Here is an 18,755-nt window from a genome sequence, read left to right on the forward strand (position 1 = left end):
AATTCCAAATTGAAAAGCTCCAGGATCAGATTGCGTACAGGGGTATTGGTTAAAAAAACTTTACCACCTTGCATGGAAGGATTGCATCTCAAATTGATGGAATATTGACAGATGAAATTTCTAAATAGAGCACGCATAGAAGAACAATATTCTGCCAGAAGGATATTTCAAAGGGCACTGCGGTTGGTAATTATCGACTCATCACCTGCCTTCCACTGACGTGAAAACTGTTGACAGACATTTTGATAGATGAGATTTACAAATATCTGGAACAGCAAGAAATCTTACCAGAGAAACAAAAGAGGTTGTGGAGGGACCAAGGATCAGCTGCTTATTGATAGGACAATACCACCAATAGCTATGACCAAAGATTCATTATCTAAAAGTACTTCTTTTAAACTCCTCAGCCTAACGTTCACAGGAAACATGAGTTGGAACAATTACATTAAGAGCATTGCCAGGACTGCTGCGAGGAAGGTAGGCTCTCTCTACCATGCTAGAAAGCTACTAACGCTCGAAAGTATCCTGTACCTCTACAAGGCCACCATTCGCCCATGTATGGAGTATTGTTGTCATATTTGGGCTGGTGCATCTACTACTAGTCTCTCGCTCCTAGACAAGGTCCAAAAGAGAGTCTCCAACTTAATAGGTCCTGAACTATCATCTAAGCTTCAGCCTCTGTCCCACTGACGAAAAGTTGCATCCCTCTGCCTGTTTTACAAGTATTTTAATGGGGAATGCTCTGACGAACTGCAAGCACTTGTGCCTCCATGACGTAAATACCCTTGACAAACCCGACAAGCAGCTAAATCCCACCTCTACACAGTAGAGATCCCTAGATATAAGAGAGCTTTCTACTCCAGTAGTTTCTTCTCCAGAACCACTAGACTTTAGAATTCAATTCCGGGTCCCTGCTTCCCCAACTGTACTGACATGCAGAAGTTCAAGTGTAACGTGAACTGACATCTTGCTGCCCAACTCCCAGTAGCTTATGTCCCTGATAGTAGCCCCTTACACCAAAGTGGCAATGTGCCTTGTTTGGGGTGAAAATGTAATAAAATAAAAATGAACCAATGGAAAGTGTTGTTACCATCAAATGGAGAAGATGTTGGGGAAGTTCATATGAAGAAAGGGATTTTTCAGAGGGGAACAGGTGGTCACCATTGTTGTTTGTTTTGAGTTCGGTACCCTAGTTGTTCATATTACGAAAGGTAAATGCGTGTTATGAGTGGGGAAAGAAGGGGTGCCGGGTAAACCATTTATTATTTATGGATGACTTAAAGTTGTATGCAAAGAACAAATATCAGCTAAATATGCTTGGAAGAACTGTTCAAATGTTCAGTAATGACATAGGTGTGGAATTTGGCATGAAAAAACGTGGTGCCGTGAAATTGAAAAGGAGGAAACATTGTTGAAAGTAACGGAATAAAATTTTTGAATGAGGAAATGATAGAGGTTAAAGAAGAAGGGTATACCTACTTAGGAATTGTAGAATTAGATAAAATAAAAGAAGCTGAAATGAAGTAAATAATAGGAAAAGAACACAAGAATAGACTACGGTTGGTTTTTAGGGCAAGATTGAATGGAAGAAATAAAATATCCACATTAAACACATGGTCAGTAGCTATATTTCGATAGAGTGGTTTTTATTCAATGAAAAGAAATGAGCTGAAAGATATGGACAGGAAGGCAAAGAAAGCGATGACTATGGAGCTCTTTACCCAAAGAGTGATGTCGATAAGCTTATAAAGGGTGTGTCAAAATTAGGAAAATTGCAAGAGAGTGAACCAGTAAGAAGCAAGAAATTTAAGGCAATAAATGAACAAAAAATTAAAGCTTAAGAATAAAATGCATGATTAATTCAGTAGAAATCTACCAGAGGCAGTGGACAAGGGAACAACCTGGCGATGGTTGTAAAAATGTGGCTTGAAAGTTGGGACAGAAGCCCTAATATGTGCCATGCAGGAGCAATCGCTCAGGACAAATTATGTCAAGTATCACATTAATAAAACGGTTGAAAGTACCCTATGTCGACTGTGTAGAGAGAAAGGTGAAAATGTACAACACCTCACCTAGTGAGAAGTTATTTCGAAAGGAATACAAGAGATGGCATGACAATATTGTGAGAAACGTCCATTGGGATATATATTAAGGAGGATGGAAAGACTAAGGAGACAGTACTGACCAGACCTCCACTGGACGTGTGAACAGAACTGAGACCTTGGGGCAGCTTATTGCCACTCAAAGTCCAGCGGAGACCAATGGCCACTGCCAGCGAGAAATCAATGGTGAGTGGCTGTTGCGATAATACAAATTCATTTGCAAATGATATCGAGGTGGAGAGTACTGGAAAACAGAGGAGATTTGTTGTCACCCAGCTTCCAGGGAACACAACAGAATGTTTTCAAGGAGATATCCTTTATGACCTGTGTGAAAGTTCCTGGTGAGCCAATAATAATAATGGGGTATATTTTATTGTAGTTTAATTCTGAAAATTCTTTAATTAATGTCAGTAAACAATCACTACATATTTATTTGGATTAGTTAAACAACTATTAGAAAAAAAAACGGTTTCATTTTTTTTTATTATTATTTTAAAGTTGAAAAAACGTTGTTTTTTTTTTCTAAAAGAATAAGAGAAAATTTTACACCTGTTACCTGTTGTAGCAGGTATCAGGTATAAAATATGGCTTTTACTCTATTATTCTTTGCATTGTGTTTTGTTTTTTTGTTTTTATTCTTTGCATTGTGTTTTGTTTTTGTTTTTATTGTTTGCATTGTGTTTTGTTTTTGTTTTTATTGTTTGTATTTTTTTATTATATTCTTTGGATTGTGTTATATTTTTTGTTTTTATTCTTTGGATTGTGTTTTGTTATTTTATTCTTATTCTTTGCATTGTGTTTTATTTTTGTCCTTATTCTTTGCATTGTGTTTTTCTTATTCTTTGCATTGTGTTTTGTTTTTATTCTTTGCATTGTGTGTTTTTAATTATATTCTTTGCATTGTGTTTTGTTTTTTGTTTTTATTCTTTGCATTGTGTTTTGTTTTATGTTTTTATTCTTTGCATTGTGTTTTGTTTTTTTATTCTTTGCATTGTGTTTTGTTTTTCGTTTTTATTGTTTGTATTTTTTTATTATATTCTTTGCAATGTGTTTTGTTTTATGTTTTTATTCTTTGCATTGTGTTATGTTTTTTGTTTTTATTCTTTGGATTGTGTTTTGTTTTTATTCTTATTCTTTGCATTGTGTTTTATTTTTGTCTTTATTCTTTGCGTTGTGTTTTTTTATTCTTTGCATTGTGTTTTGTTTTTTGTTTTAATTCTTTGCAATGTGTTTTGTTTTTGTTTTTATTCTTTGCATTGTTTTGTTTTTGTTTTTATTCTTTGCATTGTGTTTTTTTTTAATTCTTTGCAATGTGTTTTGTATTTGTCTTTATTCTTTGCATTGTTTTTGTTTTAGTTTTTATTCTTTGCCTTGTATTTTGTTTTTATTTTTATTCTTTGCATTGAGTTTTGTTTTTATTTTTATTCTTTGCATTTTGTTTTTTGTTTTAATTTATTGTATTGTGTTTTGTTTTATGTTTTTATTCTTTGCATTGTGTTTTGTTTTGTTTTTATTCTTTGCATTGTGTTTTGTTTTTTTTTTGTTTTAATTCTTTGCAATGTGTTTTGTTTTTTGTTTTTATTCTTTGCATTGTGTTGTTTTTTTTTATTCTTTGCATTGTGTTTTGTTTTTTTGTTTTTATTCTTTGCATTGTGTTTTATTTTATGTTTTTATTCTTTGCATTGTGTTTTGTTTTTTTATTCTTTGCATTGTGTTTTGTTTTTCGTTTTTATTGTTTGTATTTTTTTATTATATTCTTTGCAATGTGTTTTGATTTATGTTTTTATTCTTTGCATTGTGTTATGTTTTTTGTTTTTATTCTTTGGATTGTGTTTTGTTTTTATTCTTATTCTTTGCATTGTGTTTTATTTTTGTCTTTATTCTTTGCGTTGTGTTTTTTTATTCTTTGCATTGTGTTTTGTTTTTTGTTTTAATTCTTTGCAATGTGTTTTGTTTTCTGTTTTTATTCTTTGCATTGTTTTGTTTTTGTTTTTATTCTTATTCTTTGCATTGTGTTTTATTTTTGTCTTTATTCTTTGCGTTGTGTTTTTTTTTATTCTTTGCATTGTGTTTTGTTTTTTGTTTTAATTCTTTGCAATGTGTTTTGTTTTTGTTTTTATTCTTTGCATTGTTTTGTTGTTGTTTTTATTCTTTGCATTGTGTTTTTTTTTTTTTTTTTTTAATTCTTTGCAATGTGTTTTGTATTTGTCTTTATTCTTTGCATTGTTTTTGTTTTAGTTTTTATTCTTTGTCTTGTATTTTGTTTTTATTTTTATTCTTTGCATTGAGTTTTGTTTTTATTTTTATTCTTTGCATTTTGTTTTTTGTTTTAATTTATTGTATTGTGTTTTGTTTTATGTTTTTATTCTTTGCATTGTGTTTTGTTTTGTTTTTATTCTTTGCATTGTGTTTTGTTTTTTTTTTGTTTTAATTCTTTGCAATGTGTTTTGTTTTTTGTTTTTATTCTTTGCATTGTTTTGTTTTTGTTTTTATTCTTTGCATTGTGTTTTGTTTTTTGTTTTTATTCTTTGCATTGTGTTTTGTTTTATGTTTTTATTCTTTGCATTGTGTTTTGTTTTTTTATTCTTTGCATTGTGTTTTGTTTTTCGTTTTTATTGTTTGTATTTTTTTATTATATTCTTTGCATTGTGTTTTATTTTTGTCTTTATTCTTTGCGTTGTGTTTTTTTATTCTTTGCATTGTTTTTTGTTTTTATTCTTTGCATTGTGTGTTTTTTATTATATTCTTTGAATTGTGTTTTGTTTTTTTTGTTTTTATTTTTTGCATTGTGTTTTGTTTTTTTTATTCTTTGAATTGTGTTTTGTTTTTATTCTTTGCATTGTGTTTTGTTTTTTTGTTTTAATTCTTTGCAATGTGTTTTGTTTTTTGTTTTTATTCTTTGCATTGTTTTGTTTTTGTTTTTATTCTTTGCAATGTGTTTTGTTTTTTTTGTTTTTATTCTTTGCATTGTGTTTTGTTTTTTTTGTTTTTATTCTTTGCATTGTGTTTTGTTTTTTTTTGTTTTTATTCTTTGCATTGTGTTTTGTTTTTTTTGTTTTTATTCTTTGAATTGTGTTTTGTTTTTTTTGTTTTTATTTTTTGAATTGTGTTTTGTTTTATGTTTTTATTCTTTTCATTGTGTTTTGTTTTATGTTTTTATTCTTTGCATTGTGTTTTTGTTTGTTTTTATTCTTTGAATTGTGTTTTGTTTTTATTCTTTGCATTGTGTTTTGTTTTTTTGTTTTAATTCTTTGCAATGTGTTTTGTTTTTTGTTTTTATTCTTTGCATTGTTTTGTTTTTGTTTTTATTCTTTGCAATGTGTTTTGTTTTTTTTGTTTTTATTCTTTTCATTGTGTTTTGTTTTTTTTTGTTTTAATTCTTTGCAATGTGTTTTGTATTTGTCTTTATTCTTTGCATTGTTTTTGTTTTAGTTTTTATTCTTTGCCTTGTATTTTGTTTTTATTTTTATTCTTTGCATTGAGTTTTGCTTTTATTTTTATTCTTTGCATTTTGTTTTTGTTTTAATTTATTGTATTGTGTTTTGTTTTATGTTTTTATTCTTTGCATTGTGTTTTTTTTTGTTTTTATTCTTTGCATTGTGTTTTGTTTTTTTGTTTTAATTCTTTGCAATGTGTTTTGTTTTTGTCTTTATTCTTTACATTGTTTTTGTTTTAGTTTTTATTCTTTGCCCTTTATTTTGTTTTTATTCTTATTCTTTGCATTGTGTTTTGTTTTGTTTTCATTCTTTGCATTGTGTTTTTTATTTGTTTTTATTCTTTGCATTTTGTTTTCTGTTTTTATTCTTTTCATTGTGTTTTGTTTTTTTATTCTAGTAATTGTGTTTTGTTTTTATTCTTTGCATTGTGTTTTGTTTTTTTGTTTTAATTCTTTGCAATGTGTTTTGTTTTTTGTTTTTATTCTTTGCATTGTTTTGTTTTTGTTTTTATTCTTTGCATTGTGTTTTGTTTTTTTTTGTTTTAATTCTTTGCAATGTGTTTTGTATTTGTCTTTATTCTTTGCATTGTTTTTGTTTTAGTTTTTATTCTTTGCCTTGAATTTTGTTTTTATTTTTATTCTTTGCATTGAGTTTTGTTTTTATTTTTATTCTTTGCATTTTGTTTTTTGTTTTAATTTATTGTATTGTGTTTTGTTTTATGTTTTTATTCTTTGCATTGTGTTTTTTTTTGTTTTTTTTTTTGCATTGTGTTTTGTTTTTTTGTTTTAATTCTTTGCAATGTGTTTTGTTTTTGTCTTTATTCTTTACATTGTTTTTGTTTTAGTTTTTATTCTTTGCCCTTTATTTTGTTTTTATTCTTATTCTTTGCATTGTGTTTTTTGTTTTTATTCTTTGGATTGTGTTTTGTTTTTGATTTCATTCTTTGCATTGTGTTTTTTTATTTGTTTTTATTCTTTGCATTGAGTTTTGTGTTTATTTTTATTCTTTGCATTTTGTTTTCTGTTTTTATTTTTTGCATTGTGTTTTGTTTTATGTTTTTATTCTTTGCATTGTGTTTTTGTTTGTTTTTATTCTTTGCATTGTGTTTTGTTTTTCGTTCTAAGTAAAACATCTTTTTTAAGTGAAGTATGTTTTTTGAAAAAAAAAATTTGTTCTAAAATACTTTGAAACTCATTTAACCACGAATAATTTATGTGACTGAAATAGGAGTTCCCGTCAAAATAGTATGAAAACAACATACATGAAAACGCTTTGTCTTCATTTAAACATTTATTTTTCGTACGTGTTTCAGGTTACAACTTTTTTTTGTTTATTAGGGATCATTACTTATCAAGGCCAGAATACTACTCGAGAATAAGGGTTAATGAATGTGAACTGGTAGTGAAGTAATCGTTAATGGTGTAAACTGGGTAGCATTTGATTATTTATGAGGAGGACTTAATAGGAACTCGCTTACATTAGATTTGATGTTGTATTTAGTCAGGAAACATGCCAGCGGAACAGTTTTCCAAAGCTGGGCAGTTTGGGAAAGAAGCTTTGTTCATGGAGTTTGTATTTACATTTAGGCACAGATAAAGTTAGCAAATACTTAATGGTTTCAATTAAAGTTTAGTTTTTAGATGACGACTGATTGTTTACATAACTTTTATTAATCGGACTATAGTTCTCATCTTGAGTGTTATTTGTGCAACGTTTCGGTCGAATTAGCCTTCGGCCTTCCTTAGGCAAGTCGGTTGTTGTTTAGAAAAGAGAATGGTTTCAATTAGTTTCAAAAATACAAAAGTTTTCTGTATGTCCGCATAAAACTCGAGAAGTGATACTTCCGGCTAAAAACGTGTTCAGCTGTTAAGTACGAAAATTATAATACATGCATTTATTAATCATACAAGTTTTGGAACTGAATTGTCATAATAAAATGAAATGGTTACGTCACAATTGTGTATTTTCCCAAGAGTATTAGCGGCCCTGTCGGTGGGGTATTAGAATACGCCGACTGTGCCCCCCCCCCTGCGGAGGGTAAAAGTCCCTCAATGGGGGTCCTGGATATGACCTTAAACTATATCCAGTGGTGAGGCCCCAGCTTGTGGGCTTTGGGGAGTGTGGAGCCACCCTTTAATTACCATTGCTCCTAGGTCCACTCTGACCCGTAGTGGTAGTACCTGTTAGGGTTCCAACTATGGGTTAAATAGAAACTTGAAAACAACAAATATATTCTATTAAAAAAAATTTCTTCAAAATCTTTGGATTCGGCATTAAATAACCAGAAAAGGGTTGATATGCCGTAAAACAAAAACAACCAACCAATCAACCAACCAACCAACCCAAGAGTATTAGATACATTGACAGTTTGACAAAGATAAAAAGCGCCCAAGGTTACTTTGGATAACGCACGTGACACAAGCTGTCCGTTTAAGTACATTTATTTACAACAAGTAATGAAAGCTCTTCTAGTTTTCGAATTGGCCATACTATAATTGTTGTGTGCAATTAAAGTATCAACTTCACCAATAAGGACATCGATGCGAAAAAATGTGACTTTTTATAAGTACCTTGGTATTCCCAAATAGTCACCCATCTCGTAAATATATAGAGAAATGAGTTTTTTTTTTATGAGACAGGCGAAATAACAAACACAAATACTCACAACCTAGGTAGCTAGATAGATAGCTAGATAGCTAGCTAGATTAAAACTCTAAAAAACTACCGAGTGCTATGGCTGTGTGCGGTGCCTTGAAATTGAAAAGGGGAAACATTGTTGGACGTAAAGGAATAAACTGTAGAATAGGGAAATGAATCACTGTTGAATAGTATTCTGGGCAACGCCGGCATTATTGCTGGTTGTGGACACACGCATATGGAACTGGATACACATACGCAAATATTGTGGAAATCTTCAAGCCAACAAATGTCATCAAAAGTCATAACAATTTAAAGTGCAGAAACTTTGAAATCAACGTTCTACAACTGACAAGTTTTGAAAACAGTCATATTAAAATTTGGCCTTGGACGAATTTAATAAGGGCCAGTAGAATGCGGCCTGGAAAAATGAAATTCCTATCTAATATTCGTCAATAACTTGAAACTCTATTTAACGGATTAAATAGACGACAGGGTTAAAAATAAAAAGAACTACAGCATAACGTAACAATAGAAGAAGTTGGAAAAGAAGGATATACCTACTTAGGAATTGTGGAATTAGATAAAATAAAAGAAACTGAAATGAAGGAAATAATAGGAAAAGAATACAAGAATGAATGTTATTCAAACACTTATTTCACTGCAGCGAAAACCCCTGTCCCATGAAGAATTGTTTCCCCCGTAAAATCAACCAGTTGATTAGTAACTCAAGCCAAGCCAAACCAGTGGCATTCACCGTAAGCAGGTTGAACCAGCTTTCTCCAAAAGAGGAAGTGGCTGGGGAATATCAAATTCACAAACGGTCACTAATCGCATGTATATCTGGTTACGGAAGATGGTGACGTTATCATTTTGCGGTTTATGCAGGTAAGTGTCGACGTCATCCTACATGCAGCAACTGGTATTCCCAAATGGTCACCCAACTGGTACTTATCAGTCTCAACGTTGTTTAATTTCGGTGAACTAACACACACATATGTGTGCGTATGCGTGTGCGCCCGCGCGCGCATGTGTGTGTGTGTGTGTGTGTGTGTGTGTGTGTGTGTGTGTGTGTGTGTGCTCGCACGCGCGTAATCTTCCTTGACTCTTTTACACTGTTGCATGTGTGAGGAGTTTATGTAACATAGATTGATTCACCATTAACGTTGTAGGTATTCAGAAGCAGTGCGTGCGTGAGAGAAACGCCATACTGAAAATACGCAGAATTAAACGGCAAGAAAGTAAGAGTTAACAAAAGAGTGTTTGTTCTGAGTATAAGTTTGCAAAACAGAAATAATTCAGAGGGTCTCAAACGCAATAAAAGATTTGGTAAATACAAAACACACCAGAATAAATTCTGAGTTGCACATCTAAGGTTAAGCAAACACTTGTTCAAATGTTAAAGGAGATGTAACCACTATATAAAGAAACTCAAATGCAAATAAGACACTACGAGGATGTAGGCAATTTGCTGAGCTAATGAGGAAGGTTTAGTTGACAATTAAGTGCTCTGAAATATTTATAAAAGAGAATAACCGTGATTAATATATTCTTTAATCGGCGGAAGATAAATTATGATATGGATTCACATAATAACTTTATAATTTCACACACATTTGTTTGATTGGCTCAAAAATAGATATTTGCATTGATTAATTCAACCTAAAGTCTGCGCAGAACCATGTGCGCATAAACGATTTTAGACACTTTTATTTCGTCTCTCAAAGGGTAAACCTTCACGGCTATACTTATTCACCGTCGTTGTCGCCAGCGTCACGTTCTTTCCATAGACGAAAAAGAAATTATGCCTACACTAAATGTACGAACAGATGACGCCCAACATATATACTAGAATATACGTTTATGCATATGTGATCTCCATAGTAAAGTTAACGAATTTGCATATTGCTGTGCAAAAAGGTAATTTATTAATTAACTATATTATTATTACTATTCACTAGAAGTTTGCACACAGGTCATCATCAAAGAGTTCTATTTGGAACAACCTGTTCCCTGTGGTGTTCCCTGGAGTCTGAGTAACAACGTCTCCCCAGATTTCCAGTACTCACCACCTCTTTTGATAACCTTTGCAAATTAGTTTACGTTATCGCAATAGCCGTTTACCATTGATTTCTCGTTAATAGCGACCATTAGTCTTCACTGGAATTGGGTGACAATAAACCTCTTCAAGGTCCTAGTTCACTTTGCACTCATCCAGTGGAGGTCTGGTTAGTGCTTTCTCTCATCGATCTTTATATCCTTCTTGACCCTCCTCGATTATTATTATTATTATTATTATTATTATTATTATTATTATTTTATGACAAAAATAGCACAGTTTAGAAAGAGTGTTTTATTTTGTGGACAAATGTTCAGCAAGTTAACACTATTGAGAAATACTAATAATGGTGGGTTGTCTTTCTTGGTTATGATGATAGGAGTTAAAGGTAAAGTCTCCCTCCACACAAATTAATCAGTAGGCAAAATGATTTCTTATTTCTTTTCTTTTCACGGCCATTTAAAAAAAAAAAGACAAACACGTTTGTATAAAACTTAACAAAATGTTTAAATGCAAATCTGTTTGCTTCGTGTTTAGGACAGCGAAAAGTGTGTTATTTAAAACTTTGTTTAAAGTATGTTAAGTAGAAAAATATGTGAAGCGATAAGGAGTGAACTAAAAACATTCTAGTATATATATATATATATATATATATATATATATATATATATATATATATATGTATGTATGTATGTATATATGTGTGTGTGTGTAATTTTGATTACTGTTGTACAATACGCTTAAACATGATATTTTAATGTATGTAGATTGCATCTATTATAGAATCAAGTCACTATAGACTGTTATATATTACGAGGAATAATTTACCCAGTGGACTAATTCGCAATAAATAAATAGATAGATAGATAAATAGATAGATAGATAGATAGATAGATAAATAGATAGATAGATAGATAGATAGATAGATAGATAGATAGATAAATAAATAAATAAAAATGATAATGTTCATCAAATAAAGTTTGTGTTTGTTTACAATATTACGTCTACTGATATTTGGAATTGACGAGGCATGCCCTGGAAAAGGCCCTTCTGATTAATGCTTAGTTTTAAAATATACAAACAAAGAAATGATTTGCGACAATTTTAAATGGTATCTCATCTTTTATCGTAAATTGAACACATTAATAAGAAAAATTAAAATAAAATGGTGAGATATAACCGGGCTTGGACAGGTGATCATTCGATCTGTAGTCGAATGTTCTACTACTAAGCTATATCTCTAGGTTATACTAAATTTGTTTTTGTTTTTTTTTAAGAAGGATTGATTTGCTGTAATCTTATTATCTCCCTTGCTGGTGTAACGTAAAATATTCCCCTGTAAAAATTACTCTTTTTTTCACCAAGGGAGAAAAACTATTTTTAAGATCGGATTTTTTCGGTTTTCGATATTTATCAGATGAATTTCTGTACAAAACATATCTAAGAACACTGCCAGACATATAAATTACCTTTGTGTATAATTTGCAAATATAGACTCAGCCGTTTCGGAGTCTATATGATTATCCACTGATGTTTTAACAATACATATTTTGATGGTACTAAATTGGTCAAAGGGAAAATTATTCTCAACTCGCATTTAAATAAAAATGCACTTTCGTATAAATTAAACGAATTGATTAAAAAATTATCGCAAAAACAAAAACAATTTACATCTACATAAAACGCGATACATTCAGCAGTCGTGCGAGATAGCCTACTGGTAGAAGTTTACGCCTCTTACCATGGGGTCCCAATTTCGAATCCCGCCAAATTTAGCCACTCTGATGAGTCTTAGACGACGAAACACGTATCAGTAGATCATTATATTTTAACAATATGGTGCTTGTCTACAATTGGGCCTATAAAATATTTTTTCAAGAAAAATCTTTAAAAATCTTTATGATGAATGTACCTGTCACCGCACGAAGATATCATATTCCAAAAATCACGTAAATCGATCGAGTAGTTTTTTTTATTTAAGAAAATCTAATATTATGAAACATTTTAGCGGAGAAAAACTTGACGCCATCTTTATTTTGAATGATACGCTGCTAGCGATACCTCTTGAGAATCACGGGAATGTAGGATCAACAAGGGCAGACAATCAACTTTCCACCCTCTAGAACAAATCATTTAAAATTAACAAGGTTCTCGGGGACGCTGAAAACGAAAATAACGTTTACAATTCCAGTAAACGAGTAGTTTCCAAGATATGAAGAAACGTTACTTTGTAAAAAGTGGAGGATCACTTTTCTATAATAATTTAACGTATAATGAGCAACTACTTCATGCCCACCTCTTTGTTTAAGAAGAAAAAGAGTTTTGCCATTTTTCTTCCAAGTTATATGTCTCCCCCCCCTCAATGTAAACACAGAGTTTTTGTTGGGGAGGGGGTGAACGTGTGGGTGTCCATTTTACGTAAAATGTGCGTTGCCTCCGTCCGCACCCAAACAGATGGCCATAAAGTGGGTACTCAGTACACATTAAATTATTATAGAAAAGTGATCCCTCACTTTTTTCTCGGCCTAATTGTAGACAAGCACCAACAATATATATATATATATATATATATATATATATATATATATATATATATATATATATATATATATATATATATATATATACACACACACTCTAACACATAGAAATATATTATAATATCTATCTATATATATATATATATATATATATATATACATACATATATACATTAACATACACATACCGTATATATATATATATATATATATATATATATATATATATATATATATATATATATATATATATATATATATATATTAATGTAAATGATAACTCTGCTGGTATTTTAATATCATCGCATGTAATCGACTCCTGGTGCTTTTGTAAACAACACACCCATATCAAATCGTAGGTAATATATAGTATTATCGATACAATTGCTATGGAATAAAAGGTATAAAAAGTTATTTTGATCTTCGCATAATTGAGCTTGCAAAATAGTATATCTTTCATTAGTTTCGTTATATTATTTCATGTTTCATTTGATGCGTAGATGTCACGTGGTACTCTTGTGGCATCACATGTGAGCTCACGTTTCATGGAAGTCATTCAGGGCAATGTTATGAATATTACGGCTCTAAATGTAATCTCATGTTACGACTGTTTGCTCTGGAAATCGTTCTTTTTTAATATAGGGGCCACTACTAATCAAGGCCAAGAACCACTCGAGGATAATAAAGTTAATGAGTCGAAAAAGAGAAACAAAGATAAGTACAAACATTTACAAAAGATGTGAACTGCGTTTGATTATTCTTGACTCATGACAAAAATGTGTTTACACTTGATTCGAAGTCGACTAAGTCGTAATCAGCAAGGAAGCAGTCTTACGACGATGTGTTCCATGGGTCAGGAGCCTTTACAAAGAAGCTTCGTCCATGAAAACTCAAACGGCACGTGAATAGAAAAAGAAAAATCACTTTCGTTTGGCGGTTCCCTGGGAGCGTGTGTTTCTCTCAAGATTTGGCGTCAATCTGCTAATTTCGGCACGGGCATTCGCTTATAAACCAAGGGGAAGTGTTGGCTGGGGCAATATGCCAAACCAATCAGGGTCTAACACGTCAAGCGGGGAATTTCCGAATTTTGCGTGTGTGCAACCCTACTGGACTTTCTTCACCTACAAATCTTGGATGAAAACTCAATGCCAACGAATGCATTATCTTATTCCGCATTATTCTGACATTTCCTGTCATTTTTTTTTAAACAATAAAATATATGTCTGTTTTTACAACGCACAATAAATTCGCCCCTTTTGATAAGTCACCCGTTGCTGTCCGGGATTCAATCAACGTTTAACAGACACTCTCAGCATATTTACTCGGCCTTACTCAGGGTTTTAGGGGATCTTAATCTCCCCCAATGGGGAGCAATATCGCTCCTCTAGACGGTCACATCATATTATCACCATCTACGATTGTGCGCAAAAGAACTGAAATAAATATTTGCATACAAAAAATAACAAATTCATACATGTTTTATTATAACTAAATTAACATGTTTGGTCCATATTAAAACACAAGATATCTTTTAATTCCCGAGTTCGACCAGATACACCAGAAGAAGATATGGGCTTTCATGGGTTAGTATTAAAAGAATAACATTCACGATGAGAACAGTAATCCGAATAAACAAAATAATACAAAATAAATTCAAATCCTCAATTCTACATCCTTCTCATTTCAATTCCGTTCCAAAGGACTTATCCTGCCTTGATAGAGTTCAAAATAGACTTTGTAGCCTTGTAGGAGATATCCTTTTCTTTTTCCTGCAACCTCTTTCCCACAGAAGAGATGTTGCTAGTTTGTCTTTGCTTTATCATTATTTTCATGGCAAGTGCTCGACTGAGCTTCAATCTATGCCCCCCTCGCCAAACTATCACAAGAAACACTCGTCTAGCTGTAAACACTATCAATAATTCCCTCCACTCTTTATCTGTGCCTAAATCTAAACGTAGATTCCATGAACAAAGCTTCTTTCTTAGAACTGCACACCTGTGGAACTGTCTTCCGTTCTCCTGCTATCCAACTGACTACAATATGGTTGTCTTCAAGTCCAACGTAAACAAGTTCTTGATGAGCTGTTCCACTTAAGTTATCAAATTTTCCGAATTTCCATTACTAACAATTACTATATTGTCCAATAAACTACTGTACATTCTTTAACCCTTATCCTCGAGTGGATTTTCGGCCTTGATAAGTGGTGATGCCTATGTAAAAAAAACTGCTGAAAATGTCACATTCAGGGTCACCAACGTTGAATATGGAACATTATTTTCATGGTGCTACACCTTACAGAAAATAATGAACTTATCCATCTACTATGAGACCATGAGAATATGTCTCTGCGCTTATGCATGACTCTTGCATTCGTAGCAGAAAGACTGACGTACACCGACTCTCTTTAATTGTTGCATTTGCTTTTCTGTTCAATATGTTTTGTTTCCCCTAATTGTCGAGTTGTATTTTTCTTCTGGGTCCTTACGGGACTACAACACTGGCATCGAGGGATTGTTAAAGAACTCGAAACTTATGTCACTCAGGACACTTATGATGGGGAATTCTTAAGGGACTTTCATTCGAGAATTTTAGAAAGGTCTTCACAACACAGGCGACAAGAAATATTTTTGTTAAAAAGATTTATTCGAGAATCTTAGAAGGAGTAAACATGGAGAAACAACAGCGAAATTTTCTCAATAAACCTGAATGCTAAAAACGGGCTTTATCAGCGAACTGTAAAAACTGTAAAAAAAATCTGTAAGTTAGATTTGTCTTACGAATTACCTCCCTTTTCTCTCAAAGAAGAGCCAGTGATTTCATTTTATTCCGGCATTGTGCCAACTTTTAACAAGAATAGAATACATTATTTTTCTCTCTTAGAAAAGAAAAAGTATCACTGTTATGAGCGGTGTGTGTATGTTGTATAAGCGGTGTGTGTATGTTGTATAAGCGGTGTGTGTATGTTGTCGCAAAACTAGTGATGCGTGAATGTCTCTCATCATGTGTGTGCTACTTGTCAAGAGTACCCAGACTTGATTGTGACGCACACATATGTGTTGCAAATAATTGGAACAGAGAAAGAAAGCTGTGTTTTTATAGTACGCGTTGGAATTTTGGAATGAATATTCCTGCTTTTTGATTAACTGAAAGAAGCTGCCTATTTTTCCCAATCGAAAATCGATGCGTAAAAATAAAAGGCGCTTTTTAAAAACATGTCCAAGTAAACTTAAGTACTTACCAAAAACTTCCAATGATAGCGAATGTTAACGAACATTTTGTTTGTGAAGAATTTGTGTAATAAAATAAATAATTAATTTTATCTTGTATTTAAATGCATTTTGTAGCGTTATTTTGATACTTTTACACAATACGAACTGGACTGGTTTTAATTCTGACTAAATTAATTTTAACCTGACCCTAAAACTGACTCTTAGCTAACCCCAAATTAACCCTTATTTAATCTTTTTAATAAATGTAAATGAAAATGTATCCAAAAGACCCCAAACTAAAAGTCGCAAAAGTAATAAGGATATTTTAAAAAAAAAAAACAAAAAAAAAACGTCGAAACTTGATCTTTTTAATGGATTGAAAAATAATTGTCCGCTAATTAATAGCGCCTTTTTTACTAGTATATTTCGGTAAAAGCCGACAATTGATTCGAATTTCTCCGTTCATAGTCGAAATGGGGTGCTTGTTAAAATAGAATCGACAGGTCGATTTGTAAAAATATGTCACTTTAAGCAAAAACAATATTACGTACTTAATTGTCATGTCGAAAATAGTGATACATCCAAAAATTACGCAAATCTATGGAAAGTTATTTATAGTTAAAAGTAATTTTTACAGAAAATTGGGTAAAATTTCATTTTTATTAGATGTTATTGTTGAATAGTATTCTGGGCGACTCCGGGGTTGTTGCTGGTTGTGCACACACGCATATGGAGCTGGATGCACACGCGAGTATTGTTGAAATCTTCAAACCAAGAAATCTCATTAAAAGTCGTAACAATTGAAAGAAGAGTGCAGAAACTTTGAAATCTTCAACTGATTGAAATTTGGCCTTGGACGAATTTAATAAGGGCCAGTGGACTGCGGCCTGGAAAAACGAAATTCCTATTTAAAGTTTTTGTAAATAAAAACAAATGCCAGCCAAGGAAAAAGTCAATCAGAAAGAAGACGGGCACCGAGACGATCAATTGTCATTTTGTGTCACCCACAACACCCCACCACGCCCTCTCTCTCTCTCTCTCTCTCTCTCTCTCTCTCTCTCTCTCTCTCTCTCTCTCTCTCTCTCTCTCTCTCTCCATAGCACATGTGGCGGACTGGTGGATATTATTATACATCCACCAGTCGTACAAAATATGAAAAATGGGAGAAATTGGGAAAGGAAAAATGAATTGCTCTGAGGAAGGAACAAACAACGCGTTTACTTGAATTAAACGAAATAGGATTTACTTCGTGAAGAAACAACTGAAAGAAAAGGGTACTACACGTGTTTAGTTTGGCGTGCGTCTCTCGCTGTTTACTGGTGAGAAGGAAAGTCTATTGTCGTAGAGAGAGAGAGAGAGAGAGAGAGAGAGAGAGAGAGGGAGGGGAGAGAATGAAAAAAAGTCAATCCAGGCCATGGAGATAGAAAACGTGTAAGGTGTACGTACGGTCACTATCGTTTGTTCGCGCGTGGGAAGAGTGAGTAATGTAGTGGAAATTAGAATGATAGTCCAGCGTGTACACAAAGAAAAAGATAGAGGGTTGACATCAGTTAAACTGCGCGCCATGTTAGCAGTCAGCTACGCGAAGGTATTCTCAGGGATAAGTTGTATATATAGAGAGAGAAAGAGTGATAATGTCAATCCAGTTCATGGAGAGAGAAAGCGTGTACATACTGTCTGTTAGCTCGCGCCCTATATATAGTAGCAGGGGCGTGATGCGCGCGAACGCGTGCCTCCAGAAAGGGAGGCGGCTGATTCGCCGAACCTCTCAGCTCGAGAGCTGGTCCGAAAAAGGGTTGGAAACAGCTTGTCTCTTTCTTTTATAGTTGTTTCCGGTGGTCTTTTGCGCATGTTTGGATTTCCTTTGAAAGGGGAAGTGACATTGCCCATGTGTGCATACGTGTGGGCGTATATGTGCGTATATGTGTGTACGTTAACGTGTGTGTGTATACACGTGAATGTGAGTGTATATACGGGAACGTGAATATATCTACTTGTGTGTACATGTGCGCGTATGTATATGACAAGAAATATGGCTTGAGATGTGAACGCGTGTTTTTGTGTGAGACTAGAAAAGGCTCCCACACACATTAAGAAAGAATTGAACAGAAAATAAATTATCTATCATTCCTTTTTTATAAACTTACATCAAGTGTTTTTTTTGTTTGTTTTTTTGTTTTTTTTGTGAAACAACTAATTGTGTTAAATACATTCGTCAAGAAGTTGAAACTCTATTTAACAGATTAAATAGACGACACGGTTAAAAAAGAACTACAGCATAACGTAACATTATAAGGTAGACGGTGAAGAGTTCACATATAGGGAACATAACTTCGAACACAAAATTTAGATTACACTATCATGGCTTCCGACATTTGTAACCTATATCGATAGACTTCTTTTCTTTTTTTTTTTTACTAAAAACACAATAGCAGTCGCTCTACTCGATGAATTTTCGTAATTTTTTTGATATATTACTATTTTCGACATGGCAATTAAGTATGTAATATTGTTTTTGCTTAAAACGACATATTTTTAAAAAATCGATTCGTCGACTTTATCTTGACAAACACCCGGAATTGTTTATGTCACAACTATGTAACGACTGCAAATCTATGCATACCTATTCCTAAAAAAAAAAAAAAAAAAAAAAAAACACTAAATAACATTCGCTGTCGCTACTGACTTTTCACCCCAGAAACATTCATCATTCTAAAAATGTCACTTGACCAAGCCAATGAACCACAGGTGTATCAGGCCTTTCACGTAAC

General features: G+C 32.6%; 1 protein-coding gene across 3 annotated transcripts in view; it reads left to right on the plus strand.

Annotated features, from left to right (window-relative positions):
- The window catches only part of LOC145246817 (uncharacterized protein RT0683-like), a 101,846-nt gene that overhangs the window by 9,482 nt on the left and 73,609 nt on the right, over positions 1–18,755 (plus strand). Inside the window, exon 1 of one of the 3 annotated variants that reach the window (XM_080108640.1) lies at positions 8,835–9,064. The exons of the other annotated variants lie outside the window; for them this stretch is intronic. Within the exon in view, the coding sequence (XP_079964766.1) occupies positions 9,012–9,064 (53 nt within the window). The 5' untranslated portion in view covers positions 8,835–9,011. Of the gene's footprint in view, positions 1–8,834; positions 9,065–18,755 lie in introns of those variants that run through there. 3 annotated transcript variants of the gene reach the window in all.

The sequence above is a fragment of the Euprymna scolopes genome, chromosome 24 (assembly GCF_053919585.1).
Source record: "Euprymna scolopes isolate OS-2025 chromosome 24, ASM5391958v1, whole genome shotgun sequence".
Taxonomy (NCBI): Eukaryota; Metazoa; Mollusca; class Cephalopoda; order Sepiida; family Sepiolidae; genus Euprymna; species Euprymna scolopes.